The 19,359-nt window shown below is 49.8% G+C and overlaps 2 protein-coding genes and 1 non-coding gene across 4 annotated transcripts in view; 2 read left to right on the top strand and 1 right to left on the bottom strand.

Moving 5' to 3' along the window:
- NCAN (neurocan) overlaps positions 1 to 8,729 on the top strand; it is a 31,792-nt gene extending 23,063 nt beyond the window's left edge. For both annotated transcript variants that reach the window (XM_081496138.1, XM_081496139.1), the window contains exons 12-15: positions 196 to 278; positions 5,027 to 5,171; positions 5,925 to 6,107; positions 6,361 to 8,729. In XM_081496138.1, coding sequence (XP_081352264.1) covers positions 196 to 278; positions 5,027 to 5,171; positions 5,925 to 6,107; positions 6,361 to 6,506 — 557 coding nt within the window. In that variant the 3' untranslated portion in view covers positions 6,507 to 8,729. The remainder of the gene's footprint in view (positions 1 to 195; positions 279 to 5,026; positions 5,172 to 5,924; positions 6,108 to 6,360) is intronic.
- LOC145511846 (U6atac minor spliceosomal RNA) lies at positions 1,713 to 1,835 on the top strand. Its single transcript, XR_014058218.1, has one exon. It is a non-coding gene; the product is annotated as a U6atac minor spliceosomal RNA (small nuclear RNA).
- A 3,341-nt stretch (positions 8,730 to 12,070) lies between the features above and the next one.
- HAPLN4 (hyaluronan and proteoglycan link protein 4) lies at positions 12,071 to 18,672 on the bottom strand. Its single transcript, XM_081502997.1, has 5 exons — positions 18,664 to 18,672; positions 17,549 to 17,666; positions 16,885 to 17,247; positions 14,995 to 15,327; positions 12,071 to 14,616 (listed from the first exon to the last, which is right to left on the bottom strand). Exons 1-5 carry the CDS (start codon positions 18,670 to 18,672, stop codon positions 14,225 to 14,227), a joined length of 1,215 nt encoding a protein of 404 aa, XP_081359123.1. The 3' UTR covers positions 12,071 to 14,224.
- Between the last annotated feature and the right edge of the window lie 687 nt (positions 18,673 to 19,359).

The raw sequence follows: 19,359 nt of genomic DNA, 5'->3' as shown, positions 1-19,359 counted from the left end.
CATCCACCTCCCTCCCCCTCTCATCCTTCTGGATGGCCTTTGGTTTAAGTCGAAAGGTGTGGCAAGGCCAGGAGCCTAATCCCAGTCCTTCCTGTGCCCCACCCCCACGCCCCCAGCTCCCCCTGCCTCCAGCCAGTAACTTAGGCTTTGGAAGGTGTGGGTACCCAGCCCTCATGACCCCCACCCACCCCACAGGTTTTGGGCGTGAAAACACATGGATCGGCTTGAATGACAGGATCGTGGAAAGGGATTTCCAGTGGACGGACAACACAGGGCTGGTAAGTGGCGGCACCCTGGGGGCCTGGGTCCCTGCAGTCAGACTGTTGACTCTGACCCTGCCTAGAATGGAGAGATCTGGGTAAAGGGCAGTGGTCAGACCCTCAGGCTTCACTTTGCTATCTTGCGCAAAACTACCACCACAAGTGGCCATCAGAAGTCCTCAGTGGGGAACTCCCCTGGCTGTCCAGTAGTTAGGACTCCTCACTTTCACTGCCAAGGTCCTATACTCAATCCTTGAATGAGGAACTAAGATCCCCCAAACCTCTCGGTGCAGCAAACAAACAAATTGAAAAAAAAAAGCAGTGACTCTGAGATGCTGGAGTTGGTAAAGGAACTTCAGTGAAGTCCCACATCACACCTGACTTCTCAGCCCTGTGAACAGCCTGGTCACCCAGTGGTTGAGGCTACAAACCTTGGACTCAGTTTGACACCCCCATCTTGCTCACTCTGTCTGGTCCACCAGTGTGAATTCTCAAGTGTTCCCACTTCCCTTCTTCTCCCTGCCTGTGTAGCCTGTCAGCACTCACTTGGACACCTACACGAGTTCCCCCCAACTACCACCACTCCTACCCCTTTACCTGGCAGCCATGGACTTTTAAAAAATTTGTGGTGAAATTCACATAACATAAAATGAATCATTTTTTTTTTTTTTTTAGTTCTACCAGTTTATTGCTACCAACCCATTTCCCTCCACCCTCATGCACGCGTGCTCAGTCATGTAACCCCATGGACTGCAGCCCACCATGCTCCTCTGTCCATGGACTTTTCCAGGCAAGAATACTGGAGTGGGTTGCCATTTCCTTCTCCAAAATGAATCATTTTAAAGTGTGTAATTCAATGACTTTAGTACTTTCACAATATTGTGCAAACACCATGTTAATCTACTTCCAGAATATTTTCAGCACCCCAAAAGGTAACCCTGTACATAGGGACCTTTCATTTTTTCTTTTATTTATTTATTCTTTTGGCCACACCGCATGGCTCATGGGGTCTTAGTTCCCCAACCAGGGATTGAACCCAAGCCCTTGACAGTGAAAGTGCTGAGTCCTAACTACTAAACCACCAGGGAATTCCCTATAGGGGCTTTTTAAAGATCATATATCAGATCAGGATTATCTGTGCTTTAAGCCCTCTTAAGATAAAAATAAATCCACCTCTTCCTGCTGTGAAAACATTCTGGCACTTCCTCACAATTTAAACCTAGAATTATCACATGACCCTGTAATTCTGCTCCTAGGTAGATACCCAAAAAAAGTGAAAGCAGGGACTCAAACAGGTACTGGTATACCCGTGTTCACAGCGACACTAATCATAGTAGCCAAAAGGTGGGAACAACCTGGATGACCATCCATGATGAATGGATGAAGAGAATGTGATCCGTCCGCATAATGAATACAATTTGGTCATTAAAAATTAATTAAAAAGTAGTGATAGCATTGTATGAAAGAAGACAAGGTTAGTACTTCCCTTGATGAGGATAGAAGAGGCCCTTGGGCCTGACAACCATTCTGTTAAGGCATTGCCTCCTACTTCGTGGCATCTAACCACTGTTTTTTGTATATTAACCCATGTATGTGGAATCTACAAAAATGGTATAGATGATCTTATTTGTAAAGCAGAAATAGAGACACAGATGTGGAGAACAAACATGGATACTTAGGGGGAAGGAGGGGTGGATGAATTAGTAAATTGAGATTGACATATATATACTTTTGTTGCTGTTGTTCAGTTGCTAAGTCGTATCTGACTTTTTGCCACCCATGGACTGCAGCATGCCCGGCTCCTCTGTCCTCTGCTATATTCTGGAGTTGGCTCAAACTCATGTCCATTGAGTGGGTGATGCTATCTAACAGTTTCCTCCTTTGCCTCCCTCTTCTCCTTTTGCCTTCAATCTTTCCCAGCATCAAGCTCTTTTCCAGTGGGTGGGCTCTTCGCATCAGGTGGCCAAAGCTTCAGCTTCAGCATCAGTCCTTCCAGTGAATATTCAGGGTTGATTTCCTTTAGGATTAGCTGATTTGATCTCCTTGAATCCAAGGGACTCTCAAGAGTATTCTCCAGCACCACAATTCCAAAACATCGGTTCTTCGGGGCTCAGCCTTCTTTATGGTCCAACTTTCACATCTGTACATGACTGCTAGAGAAACCATAGTTCTCATTATATGGACCTTTGTTGTCAAAGTGACATCTCTGCTTTTTAATACCCTGTCTAGGTTTGTCATAGCTTTCCTTCCAAAGAGCAAGTGTCTTTTAGTTTCATGACTGTAATCACTGGCCACAGTGATTTTGCAGCCCAAGAAAATAAAATTTGTCACTGCTTCCAATTTTCCCCCTTCTATTTGCCATGAAGTGATGGGACTGGATGCTATGACCTTAGATTTTTGAAAGTTGAGTTTTAAGCCAGCTTTTTCACTCTCTTCCGTGCCCTCATCAAGGGGCTCTTTAGTTCCTCTTCACTTTCTGCCATTAGAGTGATATCATCTACATATCCACAGTTGTTATTTCTCCTGGCAATCTTGATTTCAGCTTGTGATTCATCCAGCCTGGTATTTTGCATGATGTATTCTGCATATCGGAGAAGGCAATGGCACCCCACTCCAGTAAGTTAAATAAGCAAGGTGACAATATACAGCCCTGTCATACTCCTTTCCTAATTTTGAACAAATCAGTTGTTCCATGCAAGGTTCTAACTAGTGCTTCTTGACCTGCATACAGGTTTCTCAGGAGACGGTAAGGTGGTTTGGTACTCTCACCTCTTTAAGAGTTTTCCACAGTTTGTTGTAATCCACACAGTCAAAGGCTTTAGCATAGTCAATGAAGCAGAAGTAGATGTTTTTCTGGAATTCCCTATGATCCAACGGATGTTGGCAATTCAATCTCTGGTTCCTCTGCCTTTTCTAAACCCAGCTTGTACATCTGGAAGTTCTTGGTTCACATACTGCTGAAGCCTAGCTTGCAGGATTTTGAGCATAATCTTGCTAGCATGTGAAATGAGTGCAATGGTGTGCTGGCAGGAACATTTTGGCATTGCCTTTCTTTGGGATTGGAATGAAAACTGACCTTTTCCAGTTCTGTGGCCACTGCTGAATTTTCCAAATTTCCTGACATATTGAGAACAACATTTTAACAGCATCATCTTTTAGGATTTGAAATAGTTCAGCTGAAATTCCATCACCTCCACTAGTTTTGTTCATAGTAATGCTTCCTAAGGACCACTTGACTTCACACTCCAGGATGCCTGGCTCTAGGTGAGTGACCACACCATCGTGGTTATCTGGGTCATTAAGACCTTTCTTGTGTAATTCTTCTGTGTCTTCTTGCCACCTCTTAATCTCTTCTGCTTCTGTTATGTCCTTACCATTTCTACCCTTTATTGTGCCCATCCTTGCATGAAATGTTCCCTATCTCAAATTTTCTTGAAGTGGTCTCGAGTCTTTCCCATTCTATTGTTTTCCTCTGTTTCTTTGCATTGATCATTTAAGAAGGCTTTCTTATCTCTTCTTGCTATTGTCTGGAATTCTGCATTCAGTTGGATATATCTTTCCCTTTTTCTCTTGCCTTTCTCTTCTCTTCTTTCCTCAACGATTTGTAAAGCCTCCTGTGTATAAACTAGATGACTCATGAGAACTTCCTGTAGAGCACAAGGAACTCTACTCAGTGCTCTGTGGTGACCTAAATGGGAAGGAAATCCAAAAGAGGGGATATGTGTGTACATATAGTGGATCCACTTTGTTGTACAGCAGAAACTGACACAGCAGTGTAAAGCAACCACACTCCAATTTTAAAAAAAGGCAAAAAAAGAAAAGGCATTGATACATGCTACAATGTAGACAAAACTTCAAAACATTATGCTCAATGAAAAAAGCTAGACATAAAAGGAGTCACATTCCATTTACATGAAATATCTAGAATAGACAAATCCATAGAGACAGAAAGTAGACAGTGGTTGCCAGGGGCAGTGGGGAGTGGGGGTGGGGAGTGACAGATTAATGGGTACACAGTTTCTGTTTGGTGCCATGAAGAAGTTCTGGGAACAGACGGTGGTGATGCTTGTACAGCATTGTAAATCCAGTTAATGCCAATGAATCGGACACTTTAAAATGATTAAAATAGAAAAAAAATGGTTAAAATAGCAAATTTTATACTCTATATTTTTATCACAGTTAGAAAAAAAGTCCATCTCTTCTCCTCTACCATGAGAACTGGCCCCTGCCCACTTTCTGACCACACTCTAACTGCATCCATCAGCCCCCACCCTCCTGACTCTGTTCTGTTCCTCAGACAGGGCAAGTTCAGTCCTGCCTCTGGGCTTTTGCACTAGCTATTCCCTCTGCTTAGAATTCTATTCCTTGCCTGCATCAGTCTTATCCTTGAGTCTTCAGCTCTCCTATTGCTTCCTCAGGGAAGTCCTCCTGGACTTTCAGTCTGAAGTCACCTTTTGTTCAACTATTTATATAACAATGTGTGACCCATGTGGAAAACTGTCGGGGAGTGAACCAGAAGGCATGAGGACCAGGAAGGAGGGCACCACAGCCTCCCAGCTCTAGCTGGGAGGGTTGAATCAGAGGGTTGAATCAGACTGCAGTGGCAGACACCCTCAGGGAAGTTAGAACAGTGCTCATTGTAGAGATGGGAACACTGAGTCCCTGAGAATGTGAGTGGTCTGGCCAGGGGAGCCCCACAATGCTAGTGCCAGAGCCTGGGTCAGGATGCAGGTCCCCTGAGCACCCCCTGCTCCCCATTCTTACAGCAATTTGAGAATTGGCGGGAAAATCAGCCGGACAATTTCTTCGCGGGTGGGGAGGACTGTGTGGTGATGGTTGCACATGAGAGCGGGCGCTGGAACGACGTTCCCTGCAACTACAACCTTCCCTATGTCTGTAAGAAGGGCACAGGTATGCTGCTGGTCTGCTTCCCACCCCGTCTCCTCCACCTTCCCTCCTGTCTGTCACTGATTCATTGTTTCGTCTAAGTGTGTAAGTGTAGGCATCATTCCAGCCCTGTTTTCACTCTTCACATATGAGAGTGCCCATTTTCCCCCAACCTCTCCAACCTTGTGTGTTCTCACACTTTTTGTTCTTTGTTCATCTAAGTCCTGAAAAAAACAGTATATCATTGTTTTCATAGTTTGCATATGTTTGAGGATGAGAATAACCAGCTCTTTATATGTTGATAAGATCTTTGCATGTATTTTTCCTACCAGTTCATCTCCTTTGCCTTTGTCTAATTTTCTATATGTTCATTGGTCTTATTGATTTGTAAGAGCTCTTTACAAATTAAGTATATATATATATATATATATATATTCTCATGTCCACCTTTCTCTTACACTTTTCTTCATTCTGGCTTCTGTTTCTTTGCCAAGTTTTGTGTCCTTTCTTCATTTCATTTGCTTGAATTATTCTTGCCTCCCATCTCCTTCATTCCCATCATGCACAAGAATTGAAGGGTGAGATGGGTCCAGGAGGTTCCTGCCCCTCAGAGGCTCCCAGTTTGGGTGGAGGAGACAGACATATTCACTTCTAGCCTTTCAAGGTCACAGCTGGGCAAAGGGGGGGTACCTGTTGAGGGTTCATCTCAACAAGAGTTGAAACCAGCTTGGCTCTAGTCCTGTCCACTTCTCTAACGGGAAGTTCCTCTGTCCCCAGTGCTGTGTGGTCCTCCTCCAGCAGTGGAGAATGCCTCACCTATTGGTGCCCGCAAGGCCAAGTATAATGTCCATGCCACAGTACGCTACCAGTGCGATGAAGGATTTGCCCAGCACCATGTGGCCATCATCCGGTGCCGGAGCAATGGCAAATGGGACCGGCCCCAAATCGTCTGTACCAAACGTAAGTGGCTTCCCCCAGACATCCCAACCCATGTTTCCAGCTATATATAGTCTCCAGTTAAACATCTCATGACTATACACATTGATCTGGCTGGCTGGCTGCCTGATAATATGACCTTGCCAATAAATGAGAACTTAACCAGCCTACCCGGTGTTCCCTCCATTTCCCCCTCCTCCAAGGAGGCCTGTTGCATCAGGCCTCCCACCTCTCACCAGCTTTGGCCACGTTTCTGTCCTCCCTTGCTCCCCTGCAGCCAGACGGTCCCATAGGATGCGGCGACACCAGCATCACCACCACCATCACCACCAGCATCACCACCACAAATCTCGCAAGGAGCGCAGAAAACACAAGAAGCCCCCAGCAGAGGACTGGGAGAAGGAGGAAGGGAATTTCTGCTGAAGAACCAGGCATAGGAAAGCACACTCCCCTTCCCACACCTCCCTTGGAGCCTTCACCTGGGGAGACAGAGCCCAGAGAGAAACAAGAGGGTCCGGAAGCCCCTGAGCCCCAAACCACATCCCGCACTACACATTCCCATTTGTAAAAAGTTCCTCTCTCCTCCTTCTTACATACACAAGGTCCTCTTGGCAGGTGCAGCCATGTGTCTGAAAAGTCAGTTCTAGTGAGGCTGAACTCTGGGAGCATCTCCCAGTGGAGGGAAGCACAATTGGCAGAGATCATTCTTTGCAGTGGTTTAGTCTTTTGCTGGCAAGGCTCACTGCCAGTTGTGAAAATAAGGCTTTGATAAGGGTGCAAGAATATGCGTTTGGATTTGCATTAAGGAATTTCTTTGACTGCCAGAGTTTCAGATTAGTTAACTGACAGATGTCCTAGGTGCAGGCTGAAGCCTTTAGTGAAGGTCATTGGCTTTGGGAGTAGAATATTACATGGAAGCACACTGCTTGAACTTGATGACTGCTCTTTCTTCACCTTGGACTTCCGCCCAAGCTCGGTCCTTAGTCTTGGTGGATAAACTGAGTGTGGAATTCCTGTGTACTGAATTCTAGGAATGTTTTTTTGAACAACGTCCCTCCATGCCCTCAGGGTTAGGGGTCAGAATAGTCAGAGAAATTTGTGGACAGAAGGGAATTTGTGTTGCTTTCTCTCCCAGGTCTAGTCCAGTGCTGAGATTTGGTGGTTCTGCATGTGTGGTGCACACACACACACACACACAGATGAGAGGATGTTTAGGGCCTGACAAGCCCAGATTTCTTCCCCCTCCATCTCTCAGGGAGACAAAGAACCTCCTTTGTGGACCAAGGAGGTGCCACGTTTTCTAGCTCAGTGCCCGTATCCATCCCTCAAGCAGACCTTGGTAGTGCTCCTGCCCTGGGTCCCATCCCTACCCTCACCCCACCCCTGTCTCCATTCATTGCCCGGTGGACTAGAAATGCTTAAAACTTGAAGTAGTGACATCTACCTATGGTAATGTAGAGAGTTGTGCTGTGTTAAAACCGAAATACACACACACACATTTTTCTTTTAGTTTTTTAATTTTTTAAGTGGTAAAGAAATCACCTTGCCTTCCTCTCCAGAATCTACAATGTGTAAAATGTCTCCCCAGGCCAGAACTCTGGATTCAGCTTCCTGATCTCTGGCAAGGAAAGATCCATAGCTTTTCCTCCATGTCCTTTGTCCGTTCTCAACCTCTCTAGTTTGGGTAACATCTGTGGATTAGTGTTAAAAACCACAGTGGAGAACGGCACTGTGAAGGAAAGAAAAATAAGCAAATATATGGTCCATCGAAGGGTTCAGTAGAGGAAGAAATAGATTAACTGAGCCTATATCCCTTCAGGGAAGTAATAATCATAGACAACAACTATGGAGTAGGTACCAAGCTAAGGACTTACACACTGCCTCCTTGAATCTTCTCAACAGCCTAGTGACTTAGGAACAATTGTTTTCCCATTTTACACAAGGCAAAACTGAGGCTCAGATAAGCAAAAGGCACTGGCTTGCAAGACAGGAATAAGGATTTGGTCCTGCCTCTGGCTGACTCCAAACCCTGCTCTCTGTTGTGGGGAAAGGAGTTGAAACATGATTATGCTCTGACACACGGAAGATTTAGGAAAAGATTGAGAAGTCCAAACTAGACCCACATCCTTGACCATGGTCTTTAGTCTTCCCTGCTGTAGACATTATCCACTATCCCACCTTATGCTTATTGAGAAAGCCCAGGAATATAGGTTTGCCTTCTAGATTGATAATTCCTCTTGGTTCAAGAAACATAATAACACATCTCAGTCATCCATGTCACAGAAGAATCTCCCTTTGTTTGGAGTGGTGGGGGACTCTAGAGGTGCAACCTTTTTGAGGGGTCTAGGTTTATGCTCCTTGCCCTTGGCCCCTTCAGCCCCTGCCTTGCCCACACCCCAGCTCCATGGCAGGAGGGGGCTTCGATCTTTTCTAAAGTGGGTGGTTTGTCTTTTGGTCTTTCCCTTTGAGGTGTGCATGTGTCTGCGTGTGCCGCGTGTGTGGCATGCGTGTGAGTGTGTGTGCGGGTGATCAGCTTTGGGTTCCGTTGGTTTTGCTGTCAACTGCAGTGTTCCGTGGGTCTGTGGTATCTGACACTGTGGACATTAATGTACTTCTTGGACATTTTAATAAAATTTTTTAACAGTTCAACCTGCCTCTTGACACTTTCATTCAGTCATTCAGCAAGGACTTATTGAGCAGCTATTATGAGCCATGTACTGTGTTGGATGTTGGGGAGATAGTGATGAACAGAACAGACATGATGCCTGGGAGGTGGTCAGGGAAATCTTCCTGGAGGAGGTGAACAGAATCTAAAGGAATGATAGTGTTAACTAGATGAAGAAAGGAAGAAAGCAAGAGTTTCAGGCAGAGGGAAGAGTAAAAGTGAAAATCTCCTTGCAGAAGGGAACATGGTTCATTTGAGAAACAGTAAATTGTCCATAATGGCTGGAACAGAGTGACAGGTAGACAGTGGGGGAACATGAGGTCAGAGAGGCAGAGGATGAGTCACTCAGGGCAATATGGGCTGTATGAGGAGTGTGGGCTTTATTCTAAAAGCAATAATGACACAAAGCAATATAAACAAGGTCAAAAGGCAAATCCCAAGCTTGGAAACAATTTTCAAATCAGAGATAATGGAATTGTTGCCTTAAAGAGCCCCTACAATTAACTCCATGTCCTTGGCATTGGCAGGTGGATTCTCATCCACTGAGCCACCCACCAGTCCACAACAGGAAAAAAAAACAATAATCCAATAGCCAAATGAGCAAAGGATATGAACAAAAAGCTCAAAGAAAAGGAAACAAGATGGCTGTTAAACTACAACATATGCTCGATAAAATAATACACAATTTTCAGATTACCAAGAAACAGAAATTAAGACATATAAAAAGGAAATAATAAATCTCACAAGAGAGAGGTTTTGCATATTTTAATGATGACAATGTATTTGAACTAAGAATGAGTTATGATTTACTCAACAGCCTGCAGCTAAGGTCAAAGTGGAGGATGGTCAGCTTCATGTAATGAGTGAATTGTAAGTGACAACCACAAAGAGATATTCTTTTTCACCTAATAAGCTGGCCAAGGTAACAAGTGATGACGCATGATGCAGGTGAAGGTGTATGGAAATAGGCAAGTGCATCTATTGTGAAATGAGTGAAAGTCGCTCAGCTGTCTCTGACTTTTTGTGGCCCCATGGAATTCTCCAGAACAGAATACTGGAGTGGGTAGCCTTTCCCTTCTCCAGGGTATCTTCCCAACCCAGGAATCGAACCAGGGTCTCCTGCATTGCAGGCGGATTCTTTACCAACTGAGTTATCAGGGAAGCACCACATCTACTACTGATGGGCTATAAATCGGCCTTACCTCTAGGAAGAGTTGGAAATCCTATCAAATGGCAAGTCTTGACCCCTTGATCAAACAACTCTTGATTTCATCCTCCAGTTATACACACTGGTGTGATGACCGTGGTACTTATTACTAACAACAAAATATGGGAAATGTGCAAATGGCCAACATTAGGAGACTGGTTACAAAAGTTATGGTGCCTCCAAACAGCAGTGCCAATCTTCAGAAAAATGCTGGCAGCGGAGGGGAGGGGATGTGATTTTTTTTTTACAAGCTGAAGGAAGCCAGTCTCCAAATATATTATTAAGTAAAAAATAGAGTTACTTTAAAAGTATGTATGGCACACAAATGTTTGTAGTAGTGTTATTCACAATAAAGATGGAAAATACCCAAATGTCCATTAACCAATAAAAGAATAAACAAAATGTGATATGCATATTTATGAATATTATTCAATCATAACTATCATACGGAAAGGAGCCAGACACGAAAGGGACACATACTGTAGGATTCCACTTGTATAAAATATCAAGAATAGGCAGATCCATAGAGGTGGGAAGTAGGTTAACAGTTGTCAGAGCAGGGAGAAATGGAGAAAGATTGCTTAATGGGTATGGGATCTTCTTTGGGGTGATGAAAATGATAGAGATGATAGTAGCACAACACTGTGAATGTACCAAATGCCACTAAATTGAAGTCTTTAACATGTTTACTATGGTGAGTTTCATACTATGTGAAGTTTTACAACATAAAAAGTATATATTGGGATTTCTCTGGTGGCCCAGTGGCTAAGACTGCACTGCCAATGCAAGGAGCCCAGGCTTTATCCCTGGTCAGGGAACTAGATCCCACATGCCACAACTAAAGATCCTGCGAGCCACGATGAAGATCAAAGATCCCGCGTGCTACAACTAAGACTCGGCACAGCCAAACACATAAGTAAACAAATAAGAGTATACATTGCCTACTTTCATTTGTGTAAAAGTGAGGAGGAAAATGATACATGCATGTTTCCTTGAATGAATATAAAACATCTTCCGAAGGACATGTAGGAAATTTTAGATGTCTCTGAGAAGTGCACTGGCTGCTGGAAGACAGGAGAGAGATGTTTACCTGAATATCCAGCTTCCTGAGGGTCTCTACTCCAGGTGCCATCCTTAGGTCTCCTCCAGGTGGGCTCTTGAGGCCTCCACTCCAACAGTGCAGAGACCCCGCAGAAAGAGGGTTCCTTTGATCCTATTGGTCCGTCAAAATCCCAGGGCCTGCATCTCATTGGTCTGCCTGGGTCCACGTCCACCCCTGGACCAATTAGGGTAGCCCAGGAATGTGAGCCACAGTACTCATTGTCCAGTGGAGTCAGCCCCTCTGACTCACAGAATGAGAGAAGGAAAACTTAGTTACCCAGGGCACAACCAGGATGTGAGACCCCAAGGAAGAGAGAAAGGATGTCAGCAGGGAAAAGGAGGGATGAAAGAAATCTCACGCACTCATCTCCAGAAAAATGCCAAATTATCATTCTCCTATTCAAGGAAGCTAAGGCTCAGTTGGAGCCCAAGGCTCTCTAACCAGGGGGCTGGACCCTGACTTCAGATGAGTGGTTGGAATTTCTAGGAGTTCTGTCCCATCTGATATTGAAGCACCAGCAGTTAAATCAACCATCCCACTTCTCCAGCCATATCAGACATTTACACTTTTTTTTTCTCTTCTCCTTTCTTTGTATCCCAGAAACTTTCACTACTTCTTAGCCCACACTCCCCTGACCCCCTCCACCCCAACCCATGGAAAATCTGTAACTTCTCAGCCTTCCTGATGCAGGAAGTCAACATCCAGTTTCACACACTTTGTTTCCAAGGGACTGAGAGAACTGTTGGGTTGGTTAGTGACCCAATTAGGACAGGGCTGAGAAGGGCCAGACCCATGGGAAGTGGCTCAAGGGAGAGAAGGAGAACATGATGGGGGAAGGAAGAGGAAAGAGAGATTGGGGAGAGGGAATGAATGGTCCTGAGGAATGAGAGAAGTTTCCCAACCAAATCATCACCAAGCCCCCCTGCTGCCCCAGCTGAAAAACATTTTGTCTACCAATGTGCATTTTTTCAGTAACTACCCACCAACTGCCTCATTTTCTCACTCATCAAAAAAAAAAAGAAAGAAAAGATTTATTGAGCCCCTGCTATAACACTTTGCACTCACTGGGACCTTAAAAACAGCCCTGGTACAGGGGAGGAAACAAGATCAGGGGTTTCATCACTTGGTCACAGAGACAGAATTCAAACTCAGGCACACCTGGTCTCCAAACCCACAGACAAGTTTCCTGGAGATGGATGTGGCAATAGGAGGGCCCCAGGAAGGACCCCAGTATTACTCCAGGCAAGACCTCGAAACTGGGGTCTCCAACAGCTGGGGTGGCCTTGTTCATGGACAGTCTCCCTGAGTGAGCTATTAACACTGGGGAGTTTGACTGGGTCCTGACTTGTTAACACAAATCATCCCTTAGAACCTGGAGTTCAGAGTGGATTTTGAGGTTTACGGACAATTCCACCTCTCCTGGATCTCTAAGAAGGGAAATGTGGGGGTAGGGAGGTTAGAAAAGGGGAGAGGACCTCAGGGAGAATGGGGATGTGGTCTCAGAGAGGAAAAGAGGAGCCTCGCGCTTGCACAGCACAAAGGGTCGGGGCACACCAGGGTCTCGTTTGCTCATCTGGGTGTTGCAAGGTTATCTCGTGCACAGCTGTTGTCTGGGATGTAGTTAGCGTGCAAACGGAGGGTGTCCAGCAGCTCCAGAATTCCGCCTGGAGCTAGGCCCATCTGGTGAAGAGGCAGCCATTAAGCCCTATGGAGCAAGTTCCGGCCCATGGTAAGAAGTTCCTGAGGACTGGGAAGTCAGTTGTCATGGAGATGACGCTGACAGCCCCTGTGGTGACAATGTGGAGGGGCGGGCCTTACCTACAAGAGAAAGCCTAAGGGGACAGGTGTTCTGTTATCTCAGACACTGGAGTTTAGTCTCCATGGCAACAGCTGCTGGGTCCAAGCCGCTTGGGGGCGGAGCTTGGAGAGGAGCAGGGAGCTGGGGCGCCCGCGGAAAGGAGCAGCCTGTTTCCATGGTGAGAGCTGGAGAAACGAACGTTGGGTCACTCAGGACAGTTAGAGGAGAGGGTGGTCTCCTTGGCTGTTGGTCAGGGTGAGGACAGTGGGAGTGAAACTATAGGTCTCTGGGGTGCAGGCGGGTAAGATGGGAAACGTGTGGTATCCATGGTTACAGCTGCAGGAGGGAGGCACTAACTCCATGGGTGTGACTGGTGAAGGAAGGGCTGTGTGACTCCAGGTGACAGTGGAAGCTGGGCTGGTCGCCTTGGTAACAATGGGAAGTGGGGCAACTTGTCTCCATAGCAAATGACATGGATTTTATGGGTCCCTGGGCCCGGGAGATGGTCTCTTAGGTGACAGCTAGGAAAGGGGCCATCAGGTAAAGGCAGACTTGCTCCCTCAGAGAGAATCTGAGGGATGCGCCACGGGCACCCCGTCATGCGAGCCAGCTGGGGCGTGTCAACCTGTATTAACGGTGACAGATAAGGGTGGTCTCCTCTGAAACTGAAGGGGTGGGATTGTTCTCCACAGTGACCTGGAGACATGACCTTAGTTTCCTTATTCTGGAAACTTTGGGGGACTCGTGGGAGAAAGGGAGAGAATGGGAGTAACCAATCTCCAGGTTACCCTAGGGAAGAGGACAGGAGCCCACAGTCTTCATGTGACCATGGCCGTATGGTCAACTGACAAACTCAGAAGTTTCTGGTTTCTCTACAGATGGTGGGTAGGAGGGCTCAGTGTCCAGGTGGCCTTAGGGGACCAGTCTACAGTCTCCGGGGAGATGCATAGGACGTGTGGCCAGTCTCCAGATAATCCCGGGGGTCCAGCCTCCAGGCGACCATGCGGTAAGTTCCAGAAGATTCCTGGAGACTTGTCCAGTGTTTAGGAGACCTCAGAGTCTGTTGGGCTCCAGGGATTCTCAGAAGGTGTGCCTCATCTCCTGAGGAAAGTTGGGAGAGGAGACCCAATCCACCGTCCAGAAAAGGTAGGGCTTGGTCGATCTCCAGGGGACTCCAAGGGACTTGGCTCCGAGAACTGGCCAGCCTCTGGGGACCTCAGAGGGTGTGGCCAGGGGTTAAGGACCGCAGGAGGTCTGGTCAACTTGCAGTGCACCGCAAGGGGCATGGCCAGTCTCCAGGTGTGCGGTCAGTCCACGCCGCAGGGCACTCGGCCAGCCGCCAAGCGCCCCCGCGGTCCACGGCCCAGGCCTAGACGCGCAGCGGGGTCCACGCGGCGGGGTCTCGCGCGCCTCCGGCCCACCCGCCGCCTCCAGCCCAGCCCCAGCCCCAGCCGCCAGGGGCGGGGTCCGGCGCGCCAGGCGCGCGGTAGCAGTAGACGCCGAAGAGGCGACGCGAGGCGTCTGGAAAGCCGAGGCTGCGTACACCCGGCCGGCGTCCGCCGCAGCGCGCGCGCGGATTCACGATGGGGTAGCGTGCGCTCCCGTCCGCCAGCCAGCCCGCAGTGCAGCGGTCCAGCAGCTGCAGCTTCCATGCGGCGAATAGCTGCCCCACCTTGGCTACGGCGGCGCCGCGCGCCGCGCACGCGCGCGCCGCTCCGGAGAAAGGCACGGGCCGCAGTGGCTTCAGGAAGAACACGCGCCCTGCAGAGGGGTGGATCGGAGTGATTAAGGCTGCTCTTGGGGCTGGGCCTCCTCGGATTTCAGGACTCCCTCTCGCCTGCCGCCCAGGAAACAGCCTCGGGGTTCAGAAACTTCACCCGCTCCCCTGCAGCCCGGGACCACGGCCTCGGCTAGAGCAGTGCTGGTGCCAGGCTTTGTTTGATTGCCGCGCCTTGACTATACTAGGGACCTCCGGGTCCGGACACCCGAGGATAGGTGTGGAGAGGAAAGGCGAGGAGAGAAAACTGGGCAGAGTGGGAAAGAAGCTTGAGACGGGCCTGGGGGTGGGGTCTCATGGGTGGGGCGGGGCCCGGGCCAGCGGTGGGCAGGACCTTCCTCCCAGGGGTGGGGCCTACGCACCCGGGAGGTTGGATGTGAAGCAGAAGGCATCGTAACGTTCTTCTGCGTTGTGGCGGTAGCCGTAGTTGCGCACACCTCCTGAGGCTCCGCCGCCAGCCCCGGCGCTCCCGGCCCCGCCCAGGCCGCCGCAGGGCTCCCGGGGCTGGCTCACTGGGTACTGAACCGAGCCGTCGCGCAGCCAGCCCGCGTTGCACCAGTCCAGACCGTCGCGCCAGGCCGCGTGCAGCTGCTCAGCCGACGCCAAGATGCCGTCCTGCTCAGCGCACGCACGTTGAGCCTCGGCGAAGGTCAGCTTGTAGCGGCCTCCACGAGGGTGGTAAGGGAAGACTACACCTGAGAGGGTACACAAGGGTCAGCTCGGACCCCCCAACTCGCATCCACCTACCTGACATCAGGGGTGCCACCTTTCAGTCCATCCCTTACTCTGGCGTCAGACCTGACCAGGCTTTCCCCAGCTCATATCCCTCATACTTCCTTTGCCTTAAACTTGGGATTCACGTGACTCTCCCCTTTGACACACTTAATCATGTCCACCTCCTTTCCACCCCTGGAGACCTTTGTTCGTGTTCTTTCCATCTTTCCACTTGTAGAACTCCTATTCATCCTTCAAAACCCGGTTCCCACAACCCTGCTTCCTTCAGTTCTATGTGCTTCTGACATTCTTCCAGCATTGGGACCTGCCTTCTGGTCAAGTTCTGAGCCCACCGAGCTGACTCCCCCACGTTGGGAGCCCATGAATATTTGATCCTAGACAAAGAGCTCTTTGGTCTCCAGGATTACCCAGGACATTTCTCATTGGTTTCCCATCTACCTTCTGTTCGTTAACTTCTCCCTCATCAGAATCACAGTCAACTCAGTTCACTAGCATTCTGTGTGTCTGTGTTTGGGAGCAGGACTTTGTGCGTGCAGATGCATCTCTCAGCAGTTGCAGGAAGGGTCAAACAGGAACCAGAGGGAAGAGCTGAAACCTGAGACTGGAGCGTGAGTCTTGGCTCTGCCACTCACTGGCATGTGTCCTGGTCAAGGCTTTAACCCCTCTGAGCCAATTGCCCATCTGCTAGTAATAACGTCTTCCTCAGGGGTTTTGGGAAAATTAAGTGAGAGACTCCAGAGAGCTCTTCAACCAAGCTCCTGGCACATAGAAAACACCCAATAAAGGAGAGCTGGTTTTGTTATTGTTGTTATTCGCTCTTGTTGGGAAGTTCAGCAAGTGAGGGCTAAGAAATCTCTCCTAGAGTCTTCTAAGGTTGAGTGAGGAAAGCAACCAAATGGAAGGGAATTCTTCAAATAGAAACGCCACCTCTCAGCTCCACGGTCAGCCAGTCAGAGCAACCCATCTCCCAGGCACAGTGATTGGTTCGTGGATAGGCACATGACTCAAGCTGGGCCAATGAGGGATAACTCTGGGACTCTAAGTAACACTGAAAGGAAATCAGTTGCCAAGCTGGGAGGGTGGAAGCCTGGCACTACTTTTTGTTTCCATTCGGGAAACTTGTCCAAGGAAAGCCCATCCAGGGAAGCAGAGCTGAGGGAAGGATTTCTGACATGGAGTGAGTGCCTGGATCTCCCTGTGCCTGAATTCTACTGCGGGGTTTCCCAACCTCTTTACTATTGACATTTTGAATTGGATTATTCTTTGCTTGGGCGGATTGCCTGTGTTTTGTGGGATGTTCCACAGCATTCCTGGCCTCTACCCTCTATATACCATCATAACCTGCTTCTAGACGTTGCTGATATCCCTGAGGAGCAAAATCACCCCAAATCAGAACCATTATCCTACCCCACCAAGCTGCTAAATTCCTTCAGGCCAACTTGATTTGGTTTCTGTCTTTTGCAATATCCTCTCTCCTCCCTTAGAAACGTGACTCGTCCTGCCCACAGTGCGGTCACCTTCCAGGTCCAGCTTGACCATGCCCGTGTCATCCTCCAGCTCGTTAGTGACCTCGCATTCGTAGCGCCCGTAGTCCTGTAGCGTGACGTTTCGGAGAACCAGGGAGGCGTCCCCGGGCCCATCGCCCTGCAGCTCAGCCCGCCCGCGGTAGCTGCCAAACGCTCGGTGCTGGGGGCCCAGCGCCACGAAGACGTCGGCAAAGGCCAGCGGGTCCACCACCTTGGTCCACTTGAGGCGGACGCCGTCGTGGCCATGGGTGGCTGCCTCGTAGTGGTAGCGGCAGGGCAAGACGATGGTGCCACCCCGGTGGCTGACCACCTGTCCCGGCGCTGTCTGCACCACCACCGAGCCCGACTCCCCCTCTGTGGACGACCAAAGAGGGTTAAGAAGCCCTAGGGGGTAGGCAGGAGCACCTGGGCAGCGGGGCCCAGGAAAGGGGGTGTAGGAAGAAAAGTTGGGTGAGGGTCAGGAGATCAGAAAGGTAAAGGGGCTCCAGGAGGAAATTAGGGAGGGGGCGGGGACTCAGAGCGGGAGGAGCTGGGTGGGGGCTGTGGCCATCAGGACCGCCCAGCACCCTCCCCCTTTCCCGCTCCGCGCACTCGGGCGATCCTATTTGCCCACTGCCTCTGCGGGGCAAGATCCGCTTCCACGGCCCTGACTCACCCAGCACGTGCACGACCTTCTTCCGGCCGCGCTGCGCCTCCGCCGCGGCAGTGAGCAGCAGGACTCCCCACGCAGCTGCCCAAAGCGCGCCGGGACCGAGGGCCGCCCGAGCACACACCTGGGGGCACCCAGCGCTCAGTCCAGCCTCCTGACTCTGCTCTTTCAGAAGACTAGCCCCCTGCCTCGTGGCCTTCCTTTCTCGAAGCGAGGACTTCTTACACGCCCACGTCCCCAACCAGCCAGGGTCCCAAGGAGAAGGCTAGCGGACCCTCCTCCCACCCCCACTCTCCTGGGACCTCACAATCCTTGCCTTTGAGCAAAGCTCACGCCCCTGGGCACACTCTCCCTTAGTTGTGCGTGGGCAACCCGCCTGCCCCCGCGAACCCCAACATCGGAGACCCTGAGCCCCGCCCCCTTCTCTTTCTCTCTCTCCGGCCCAGGCCAGGGATTGGGGAGGAGGGAGGAGGGGCAGAGGAGCTGGAGCAGCGGCAGCGGCAAGGTTATCCGTACGCAGGAGACTGCAGCAAACCCGTGCAGGTGGGGGTGGGGGGGGCGAGGGGGTGGTAGAAGCAGAGAGAGCGAGAGACACAGAAAGAAGGCGAGAACAGGAAAGGAGACTGAGACACAGAGAAAAGCAGGGAGAGATGGAGACAGAAGGAAAAGAGAGACAGACGAGAGGAGGGAAAGATGGAGAAGCACAGAGTTACAAAGGGAGAGAGAGAGAAAAGAGAGTGCCAGAGGGAGACACAGAGTAGGTAAGGAAAGACGGAGAGAGACAGAGGTAGAGAAGGAGAGACAGAGACTGAGAGAGAGAAAAGAGAGAGAGCAAGAGGGAAAGAGAGAAGAGAGAGACATGGGGGTAGGGAGAGACAGAGACTGAGAGAGAGGGAGAGAAAAGGGACCCAGGGGTGGGGGGGGAGCGGAGGAGAGAGAGAAAAGTAGGGAGAGACCTAGAAGAATAAGAAAAGGAGAGGCAGAGATGGAAAGAGTGGGAGAGAAAGAGATACAGGAAGGTGAGAGATAGAGGTGGGAGAGACAAGAGGGGGAGAAGGGCTAAGGAGGGAAACACTGAAGGATGTAGATTCAGAGACACAGCATCCCAGAGAAGGACCTACCAAACCCATGGTCCCACTCACCATCCTGCCGGTGCGGCCCTCGCCCAACGGCCCCTAGGCGCTGGGACTGCGTTCCCCTGCACACCCGGGAAAGACTGGGCAGATCCCAGCAGACAGCGCAATCCTGGCGTCTGCCTGCAAGGGGAGCAGGGAGGGAAGGAGGCAGGCGGACGGGTGGGGGGGGCGTTAAAGGGGACATGGTGGCACCTGCTCTGGGGAGAGGTGGTGATGGGCACAGATGGAGGAAGGACCACCCTGAACAGTGGGTACCAAGCTGGGTCCCAGCCTGGAACTGACCTGGGCCAGTAGAGGAAATTTTCTGGGTCTCAGTTCAACTATCTTTTAAATGGAGGGGGGCTGCTCATGATGCCCCGTGTGGGGAGAGGGCTGAGTAACCTGGGAAAAGGCTTGCAGATCTCAGCTTTCCCATCTATCACTGTGTGCGTGCTAAGTCGTTCCAGTCGTGTCCAACTCTGTGTGACCCCATGGACTGTAGCCCGCCAGGCTCCTCTGTCCATGGGATTCTCCGGGCAAGGATACTGGAGTCGGTTGCCATCAAAGGGTCCAGGGCTCCAGCAGCCAAAGAGGCTCACTCTGGGATGGGGACCCCACAACAGTCACACACCCTGCAGAGGGGACCTGCACCAACAGCTCAAATCTGACTCTGCCCCTCACTCGATGCCTCAGTTTCCACAT

This window comes from Giraffa tippelskirchi, chromosome 6 (assembly GCF_054371585.1).
Source record: "Giraffa tippelskirchi isolate mGirTip1 chromosome 6, T2T-mGirTip1v1.2.pri, whole genome shotgun sequence".
Taxonomy (NCBI): domain Eukaryota; kingdom Metazoa; phylum Chordata; class Mammalia; order Artiodactyla; family Giraffidae; genus Giraffa; species Giraffa tippelskirchi.
Note: the sequence above shows the minus strand (reverse complement) of the source record. Positions and strands in the feature narration are given on the sequence as shown.

What these genes read in the sequence shown, in the direction of transcription:
- HAPLN4 (XM_081502997.1), bottom strand. An exon ending in GGTCAAGCTGGACCTGGAAG is followed by an intron (nt 15,328 to 16,884) that starts GTGACCGCACTG and finishes GTACCCTCTCAG; the next exon opens with GTGTAGTCTTCCCTTACCAC. An exon ending in CTTCACATCCAACCTCCCGG is followed by an intron (nt 14,617 to 14,994) that starts GTGCGTAGGCCC and finishes ACCCCTCTGCAG; the next exon opens with GGCGCGTGTTCTTCCTGAAG.